Raw genomic sequence first — 10,000 nt, 5'->3', positions numbered from 1 at the left:
CCCCGGCTACCGCTCGCAGGCCTGCAGCCCCACCATCACCTGGATCTCCGAGGAGGACGGGGGCTGCACCACCGGGGACGAGCTGAGCATGATCACCACCGCCTCCACCGCCCCCATCACCTCCTCCAACGCCCCGGCCCCGCCTCATCATCAACTCAACCCCGCCACCGCCCTCACCACCATCAGCAACAGCGCCACCAGCGCCGCCGTGGACACCTCCATCCTGTCCGAAGCCACCGCCTTCCTGTCCCTAGGGTCCTCGCCGACCGTGTCCTCGGGCACCCCGCAGGCTACGTTTGTGGACCTGGCTGACGTGTCCCCACTGGACGGAAGCTCGTCCCTGGAGTTCCCGCCTCCTCTTCCTCCACAGCCACACCCGCCTGTCTCTCTAGCACCCTCTGGTGGTGTCTCTCCGCAGACACAGCAGCCTCAGCGGCTGACCCCGACCCCGACGTCGGCGGCCATGACCCCGATTTTGACCCCGACACCGACTCCGTCTCTGTCTCCGCTGATTCCACCATTGACCCCGATGACCCCATCATCCCCGCTAGTCCCGACGACCGCGACCCCTACTCCGTCCCCGTCCCCCATGGTCGAGCCTCTTCCCCCGTCGGTTCCCCCGTCCCCGAGGGAGGTCCACGTTCTGGAAGTGTCCGAGGAGGACGACGACGTTCGGAGCCCACTGAGCGGCACACGTCGCGACGGCGAGGAGGAGGAAGAGGACGAGGAAGAAGATGAGGCAGGAAACGAGCCTCCTCAGCGCTGCCACTGGAGCCGCTACTTCCTGGTGGACCTGCTGGCGGTGGCGGTTCCCGTGGTGCCGGCTGTGGCGTGGCTGTGTCGCGGGGCGCGCCGGCCGGACCTGCCTGTCTACCCCATCGGGTCGCTGCTGAGGGGCTGCTGCGCTGTGGCGCTGCACTCGCTGCGGAGGGTGGGGAGGGGGAGGGGCAGAGGGAGGGGCCCCGCGAATGCAGGTGGGGCTACTAATATTTAACCAACCCCCGATGTGACTGATTGATTGATACAAACCCTGCATACAGTTAGGATCTGTCTTACATGGACAAACATGACATGTCCTGTACGTACAAACACACAACCAAATACACATTAGAGACATGTTCATGAGCGTATAAATACACACAGATAGACACACACACAGACTCACTCACTCACTCACTCACACACACACACACACACACACACACACACACACACACACACACACACACACACACACACACACACACACACACACACACACACACACACACACACACACACACACACCACGCTTACAACCAAAAATACTCTCATACTGTACATGCTGTACATCACCACTATGTACACACAAACACACATACAATACTCATACCCTGGTTAGATGTTTTCCAGACTTCGATTTGATTCTCAATGGACAACATTATTTCATTTCCTGCACATGCATAGTATCCTCTCAAACCCAAAACTAGACTGGATGACCCATGTATGGAATCTTCTTCATATGTCTGTCTCCCTTCCCAGTTTTACATGTCTGCTGACAGGGCTACTGACAGCTTCGGCTGGGCCAGAAGTCATGATCTGAAAGCCTCGTTTCACAAGACATATGATGCAATGAAAATCCTAATTGTGGGGCCCGGGACCCTCCTCTCCCTGGGCCCGGGACCATTGGACCGTTTGTCCCCCTGTCGTGCCCTGTCAACTGCCTTGTCTGCTGAAGTCTCATGTACTGTATGATGTCCCACATAGACAAACAGACTAGTGTGTGACATGTCCTCTAATGATGCTATCCTGAATGAAACATCTGAATGAATAAAGCCCTTACCTCTTCCTTATCCGCCCAACCCTTTAGGACTCCTCAGACCAATCCAGAGCTACCAGGACTTGGATTTACACACCTGGTGTTACTCTTGGAGGTCCTTGAGGAATGGAGTTTGCTCTCTGTTCCAACGTTGTTGTACAGTTCATGTTTGCTGTGGATTTTTCTGGCCACTTAATGTAGTTTTGGGAATTGGGAATTTGAACCATATGTATCTGGTCTGCAAGTGATGCTCAGTTGATTTTGAAAACCAATGCAGTAGAAAGTGAATGTCTTTTTTCCAGAGTGGAATGTTGGCAGCGTGTTCTAAATGCAGTTGCAGTTTCTAAAGAGGGACTTGACTCAGTATACCACCATGAGATTAAAACATTTACATGGGCAGTCTTTTTTTTAATCTGTTGGGAATATATATAATCCACTCTGATTTTAATTGGATCACAGTTCTATTAAATTGTCATTTTTATTAGAATTCAGCAGTTATTCCATTTGTAATCAGATTAAAAGTGACCATGTAAACATTACAAGTGACAGTGTGTTGAAGAAACCTTGGTTCACCAGGATAGGATTATTTTCAGATGACACTGTACGCTGTGGATTTTTAAAACCTTGAGGTTGATTGTCGCCCCTCAGGACAAGGTTTTAATCTCAGGTGAGGATTAAAGAAACAGGAAGGTCTCGTAATAATCAAAGACCTTTTTTTCTCCCTTACCTGCTCCCAAACTTTAGAATACTTGCATTTGGCTGCTCTCATTTTTGTGCTTGTAAATAATACTGTAGTATGGTAAACAATAGAAACTACCTTAGGATCCAGAGTTAATCCAGTTCAGCAACTTAGTTCTAGTTTCCCATGAGCTCAGTGTGTGGCTTTGATGTTCTTCACGCCATTTAAGGTACAGTACAAGTACAAGTTTAGACATCACTTAAGGTTTTACATCTAAGCAAGACAAAGTACTGTCAACGTCTCTAACTTTGAGGCGACACTAGCCTCAAAGTATCAAAATAAAACCATTATGGCATGCTTTCAGATGGTTTGATTAAGCTTAAAAGCAGGTTTGAATGTTTGAAAAAGATTGATTATGTCTTGGCGACAGGATTGAGTTGTATTTGGAAAGTGTTTCTTTGCAGGTTTGCGTTTTCTTTGGCAGAGTGTCTTGGCAGGGTCTGAGTTGTGTTTTTCTGAATGTCCTGAAGAGTTTGTGTTCAGTGGGTTGTTTTGGTTGGTCTGCGTTTGCAGGTTTGAGTTGTCTTATGGCAGTACGGTATGAATTTGGGTTCTGTTCTGTCTCCTTTGCACTAAGTTTCACTTTAAGGGACAGGGGTTGGCATTGGCTGGAGGTAGGCTTATGTGGCATGCATCCAGTCAACCTTCCCCACGGGTGAGATATAAAAGATGCTTTTTTGTCTGTCTTTTGTTTTTGTGCTACGACTATGTGACTTCAACGAATAAATAATGCATTGATGAATAATACATGATTTGGAAAAAGCAATGACTGATGTTCAAAGTAACAATAAGCATCTTTTTTGTTCTCTTTTGTTTGTTTGTTTGACATTGAGATTGCACAGATGAATGAAAAACCAGCAATGGCTCTTGCACTTAGGGTTGTCAGAGATGCACCCTCCAGGGCTTTGAACGCCTCCTCCCAGTTTGCATAAACGCACCGTGTCCGCAAGTACTAAATAAAAAATAAGTGAAAAAAAAACAATGTATGGAATTAAACTATTCAATAATATAGGCATTTTGTTTCCATTTTAAATACTATTTGACTGTTGTACAGAAATATTTCACCTGTCATGGAGTCCCGAGTCATTTCAAGTATCAAGTTGATATGTGAATATCCCCTCAAAGTATTTTTGTTAAAAGATATTTTTATTGTATAGTTGTGTTGACACGTTTCTTTTTGTTAATAAGGAGCTGAAATGTCTCTGATCAAGCCGAGAATAGTATGTATTGCAATCAACTACAGTCAGCATTGCTAATCTACAGTAAATAATATTTATGTTGAATTCCCAATGAGTTGCATTCAATTGAGTTGCATACAGACACTTGTTGTCTATGATATAAAGCCATTGTACGACTGGAGCTTTGAGACTGGGGAAACCTGGCTTTTACTGTAAAACAAAGACAAAGATCACTGAGGATACATTATGGAAAATAACGTTTATTCAATGTACTTCAAAATGAGAATGAAAAATAAAAGCCTTTCTCAACCAAGCATATGGACACTGTGCATGGTATTCTTATCTACAGAATACAGTATACAGAATGCAAACCTTCTACCCACCAACCTAATACCAAACATCGTATGGGAGAGAAAGATATGTCAAACTCCGCCCATCCAATGCAAAGGAGTGTGCTCAAATTCGGTCAAAGAACGGTCACCTAAGGGGGCGTTGTCCCTCCTTCTTCTTCTCTTTTTGTGGTGTTTTCATAAGATGTGCGCTACAGCCATCTACAGCGCTAAGGGGACTATTCTCAACCCCAAGGTCTCCTAACCAAAGGTCTCCTAAAGGGGTGTTCACCCGACATCACATGGATACCGGAAAAGAACGAGCCTGAACTATCTCTCTCTCATATAAGATTCTCTGCTAATACATTTTCACTGTGTGAAAAGGAAGTTACTCTATTCGCACATGTTAATTGGTAGAGACAGATGTCAATCAGCAGAGGCTGATGCTTTGATTGGTGGAGGGACGGTTTGATTGGATGAGGCAGATGCTTTCATTGTGTGTTTTCAGTTCACCTTAGTTCCTTAACTGTCTGCTTGCATGCTCCAGATCAAAAGACATTCTCTGCTTTACCACATCAAACAAACAGTCAAGGAACATAGGCTATTGTATGGGACATAGCTTTTCATGTCTTGTTGGTATTCCCACGTGGCACCTACCGTATTTAGAATTCTGATCAAGCCTGCTTCTGTTGACTGTGACTATAATTTACAAGCCCTAGTGCTGAGACCGTTGCATTCAAAGGTCCAGATGCAGTCAAAAAGGATGATTTTACAGTGAAGTGTTTCATTATCCGTGATATAATCATCGCTCTCCAGGGCTTTGCATTCAACATGTGAATTTTATTTCACGGCTCTATACAAGGTTCAACAAACTGTTCAGACTTTAAAGCGACAATTCTCAGTATGGTAACCAAGATAAATTATTCTACACGTCACCAATGCAACAAAGTGGCATCAATTCTGGTCTCTTAAAGTGTTTATGAAACGAAAACAAAGTAAAGGAATTTGACCATTTCCAGGACAGATTCTGAAAGTTCTAAGCCTTGTGAATAAAATGGGATATTTTCTGGGTGATATTTTGTCCTAAAAGTCATGTTAAAACGTTCCCAAAAAGTGTTTTTTTGGTGACATGCAAATTTTATGCAAATGATATGCGTGACATAGAAGGGGTGAGTTCACCTCATTCCACCTTGTTCAGATCAATGGCGGCTAGTACCAAAACAAAGCGCAGTGTCAAGCAGTGTGTTGCTGGAGGGCCGAACGGTGCCAGCTGCAAAAATGGCTACTTGACAGAAGGAATATCTTTGCACAAGTTCCCTTCTGTGAAGAATGATGGAACTGTGGCCGACAAGGAGAAGGCTAAATCAAGCTAGGGCTCTGTGGATCCAATGCGTGGTTTTGAAGCAAGCTCGTGGTCACTGTTGTGCTCGGCACATTTCCACCCCTTGTGCTTCACCACAAATGTGGAGGTCGCGGGCATGGTTGGACTGAAGAGAATGCTATTGCCTCAAGCAGTTCCAACAATTGACATCGCCGGCGTGCAGACTGAAACTGCCCCTGTAACTGCTCGGCCACGAAGACAGGTGAGTGCACTGCTTTGCTTTAGGCTACTCGTTTTACCTTGTCCATCTGCTTTGTATGTTTTCAGGAAAGGGTAATGCACATTACATGCCAAACCGATGCGAATGCTCTCGGAATATGCACTTTTTGTTGATTGCCATTCAACTGGTCAATAAATTGGTTTTGGGAGGATATCCGCACATCAGCGTGGTGCTCTCAGTCGAGGACAGCCAACTCACAGATTGGGCTACTCAGGACTTTTTCTGAACTGGGAAATAGGGGCGCTCCACCCTCATACCTCCGTGGGTGCACCCTCATACTTTTATTTTTATATATATATATATATATATATATATATATATATATATATATATATATTTGAGCGCCCCTAATAAATTTCTCATTCATGGGGGGGAACACCCCCCTTCACCCCCTGTAACCTGCCATGATGCTCCCTCATGCCAAAAAATCCTAGAAAAAGTCCTGCTACTACTGCTTAGCGAATAAACGGAGATGCACATAGCGTAGGCCTACTTTGAAGCGTTGATTGTTTGTTTTGAGTATTGTGGTGCACGTGTGGCTGACGTTTGGACACACCTCGTCCTCAGAGTCAGGCTGAGGGACACGCGACGCCTGTGACTTTGAGCACAAAAAATAATAATAATGATAAATGCTAAAAATATGCTGAGGACTCAGGCTATATAGGGCGTTTTTCCAACAGTCTAATACCTCCGTTTTTTCTCTAGTTGATCATATTTTTGCATGTACATGCATTTCAATCACACTATATTGCGCAATTGAATCAAAATGCCCCCCATTTGTCAACAAATACACACGCCATGTCATCTTTGGGTCATGGTCAAGCGCCCTTAGCAACCGTAACCATAAACAAAACGAACTGTCAGGCTATGTCAACAATCGTCACTTCGCCTGTCAGACATGTCACTTTCTGCAGATGTATCAGTGCCTCTGAAATAGATTTCTGCTGCTGTTTTTTTTTTCTCATGAGGTTGGATGTGTGGTTTTTCGACACGCTGATGTTTGTATCAGAATTTTGGTTCCTTTATAAGATGTGGGTCCATCACATGTGTGTTGTTTTCTCAGATCGCCATACTAGCAAACCAGGGACTCCCCTCTATGATGTCACAGCCCAGCTCATTAGTCACACCAAATTTCACAGAATTCACACTTTGAGTTGCCATTTTCACAAGTTCCTCCAGGATGATTGGGTTCAAAGTCTCATCGATGCTATCAGAAAAAACAAGGCTTTAATGGGAATGACAGTTTGTTTTCGTTTCATAAACACTTTAAATGTGTGTGACTTTGTAAAATGTCTCCATTGAACTCCACTCATTCTGAAGTCCCAATGGTCGGTCAATGCAGCTCCTCATGACCTCCTTTATCAATTATCTGTTTTAAGTGTATCTGATCGTCACAATCCCGAAAGGGCCATGACTTTGCTCCAACTTGAAGGGAACCATTCTGAAGTCATAGACTGATAGCAATATATGGTCAGTTAAGTGCAATGTCAATATATGGTCTGAGACAAGAAAGCCCCGGTACACTGTTCACATTTCCATTACTTGCAATGTTTCAGTCTATTGACCTTCTCCAAGCAAATCCTGGAACTAGCAACATGTGGTGGTCCAACATCTACACCCAGGTCACCTTAGCCCAGCCTACAGAAGAGTCATCATCATCATCTAAGTGAAGTCTGTCTGGATGTGGCGGTGATGATGACCCATGTCTGGATGACACTCTGCCATGCCTCTGCTGAGAGCTGCTGGGCCTGGGCCCCTCCTGCCTCTGCTGAGAGCTGCTGGGCCTGGGCCCCTCCTGCCTCTGCTGGCGATTCAGGGGTTTTGTGTGGTCTTGTCTCCCTGGGTGGGGGTGTTGAGATGAACCAGGTCTTGGGTTCTGAGAGGTCAGCCTGGTTCTCTCCCGACTCTGTTGAGGGATCAGAGGATCAGTGCAGGCTTGTCTCCCTGGGTGGGGGTGGAGAGATGAACCAGGTCTTGGGTTCTGAGAGGTCAGCCTGGCTCTCTCCCGACTCTGTTGAGGGATCAGAGGATCAGTGCAGGCTTGTCTCCCTGGGTGGGGGTGGAGAGATGAACCAGGTCTTGGGTTCTGAGAGGTCAGCCTGGCTCTCTCCCGACTCTGTTGAGGGATCAGAGGATCAGTGCAGGCTTGTCTCCCTGGGTGGGGGTGGAGAGATGAACCAGGTCTTGAGTTCTGGGAGGATGCTTTGGACGCTGGGTGTGACGAGTGTCCCTGGTTTGACCTTGACCTTTGACCTATTTTACTGGCATGAGGGTGTCCTGGTGATGCACTGAAGGTCAGGCTACCTCCTGCTGCACTCTGCAGGTCCACCTCTGTGGAAGAGGTGAGAGCCTCCGCACTGGGAAATATAAACACAAGGACAACATTTTATTTCTCTGGCTCTCTCACTTTCTCTCTATCTCTCACACACACACCTCTCTCTCTCTCTCTCTCTCTCTCTCTCTCTCTCTCTCTCTCTCTCACACACACACACACACACACACACACACACACACACACACACACATACACACACACACACACACGCACGCACACCTCTTTCTTTCCCTATCTCTCTCTCCCTCTCTTTCTCCCTCTCTTCTTTGATGTCTCTGTCCCTCGGTACCTGTCTCTTTTCTAGAGCCCCTAAATAGCGTGCCACATTCTGTACTCTCTCCTCTCTGACTCCCAAAAGCTTCTTGGGTTAGCTAGCTGCACATCCCCTCTTTGCCAGACAAAATCCACTGCTACTTCATTCAAAAATCCTAAAGCCTGAAGCTCTAATCCTCAATTACTAAAACGGGTGACCTCAATAGAGATTACTGTCTCCCATTTTCCGCATTCACGCAAACGCAGTCACTCCAAAAACCAAAACATTAAACAGGGTGCAATTGTTGACAAAACTTGAACTGAAATTCCATAGCATACTGTATATGAACTGTAAAGCAAAGAGTTTGGAGGTCAACAAAGATGGTGTAAAACCTGAGGTGGACAGTGAGAGTGTAGAATACTGTACAACGCACACATTAATACCTAATATTAAAGTAGGTACTAATACGTTATTTCCTGATAATAACACACAGACACACAGACACAGACACAGACACACACACACACACACACACACACACACACACACACACACACACGCACGCACGCACGCACGCACGCACGCACACACACACACACACACACACACACACACACACACACACGCATGCACACACACACACACACACACACAGAGTGAGAGAACTTAGAATAACAATCACTCTACGTATAGTACAATCCACTCAACTCCAAAGTGATGGCATGAACAATACGACAGGAGCATAGGCGTGGCAAATTGTGAGACATTCCAACTTAGAGAATGCTGCTGTGAAACCTACGTACATTGCCTGCTCCCGTTCTTGCTCCTGGTGGTTGTGATTGCGGTCCTGATGCTGCTGTTTCTCGTCTATGGGGTAGAGGTAGAAGAACAGCAGGCCCAGCAGCAACAGGCCGATGGGCACGGGAGCAAACAGGACCTGTAGCGCCGTCACCACCCCCTCACCATGGCTGCACGCACCAGCCTTGTAGCCTGCAAAACTGCAGGGCAAAAACACAAACACAGCAGAGGAGCAGAGGGAATGAGAGAGGGGGCGTGAAGTGCCTGTGACTCACACATTAAAGAAAGAGACTCCAGGAGGGGAGAGAGGGAGAGAGAGAGAGGGAGAGAGAGATAGAGAGAGAGAGAGAGAGAGAGAGAGAGAGAGAGAGAGAGAGAGAGAGAGAGAGAGAGAGAATGCAATCATGTGTACAGTAAATGTAATAATATACAACAACAAACATCAGTGTGTGTGAAACAGAGGGCTGTGACTCACACATTAACAAAAGAGCCTCAGGGAGGAGAGAGAGAGAGAGAGAGAGAGAGAGAGAGAGAGAGAGAGAGAGAGAGAGAGAGAGAGAGAGAGAGAGAGAGAGGGAGAGAGAGAGAGATAATGCAATCATGCATACAGTATATGCAATATTTATTTTGTATGACACCAAACATCGGTGTGAAACAGAGGGATGCCATTCAAGGTCAGAAGCTACTTTGAGCTATAAAAACATTTATGTGAGGGGTTTGTGAAGTGTGAATGACTCAGCAGGAAAGAGGGAGAGAGAGAGGGAGAGAGAGATAGAGAGGGGAGAGAGCACGGGTGGTGGAGAAGGGCAGAGGAAAAGAGAGCAAGAAAGTGGGAAAGACATAAAGAGTGGAAAAAACAAAGTCACACATACAACCCTAGAATATAAATTTTAAAGTACAAGAACAATACCTTAGTAATGTATCAGAGCGAAACAGAGGAATGCTATTCAAGGTTACTCGGAGCTGTGA

General features: G+C 46.0%; 2 protein-coding genes across 2 annotated transcripts in view; one reads left to right on the top strand and one right to left on the bottom strand.

Moving 5' to 3' along the window:
• LOC134457427 (syntaphilin) overlaps positions 1 to 994 on the top strand; it is a 14,525-nt gene extending 13,531 nt beyond the window's left edge. The window contains exon 7 of the mRNA XM_063209443.1: positions 1 to 994. This exon is cut by the window's left edge and continues 54 nt beyond it. Within this exon, the coding sequence (XP_063065513.1) occupies positions 1 to 994 (994 nt within the window).
• A 2,965-nt stretch (positions 995 to 3,959) lies between these two features.
• LOC134457426 (sodium-dependent lysophosphatidylcholine symporter 1-like) overlaps positions 3,960 to 10,000 on the bottom strand; it is a 25,269-nt gene continuing 19,228 nt past the window's right edge. The window contains exons 13-15 of the mRNA XM_063209442.1: positions 9,037 to 9,231; positions 6,911 to 8,002; positions 3,960 to 5,011 (exon numbers count right to left, since the gene is read on the bottom strand). Of these exons, the coding sequence (XP_063065512.1) occupies positions 7,258 to 8,002; positions 9,037 to 9,231 (940 nt within the window). The 3' untranslated portion in view covers positions 3,960 to 5,011; positions 6,911 to 7,257. The remainder of the gene's footprint in view (positions 5,012 to 6,910; positions 8,003 to 9,036; positions 9,232 to 10,000) is intronic.

Source organism: Engraulis encrasicolus, chromosome 10, assembly GCF_034702125.1.
Source record: "Engraulis encrasicolus isolate BLACKSEA-1 chromosome 10, IST_EnEncr_1.0, whole genome shotgun sequence".
Taxonomy (NCBI): Eukaryota; Metazoa; Chordata; class Actinopteri; order Clupeiformes; family Engraulidae; genus Engraulis; species Engraulis encrasicolus.
Note: the sequence above shows the minus strand (reverse complement) of the source record. Positions and strands in the feature narration are given on the sequence as shown.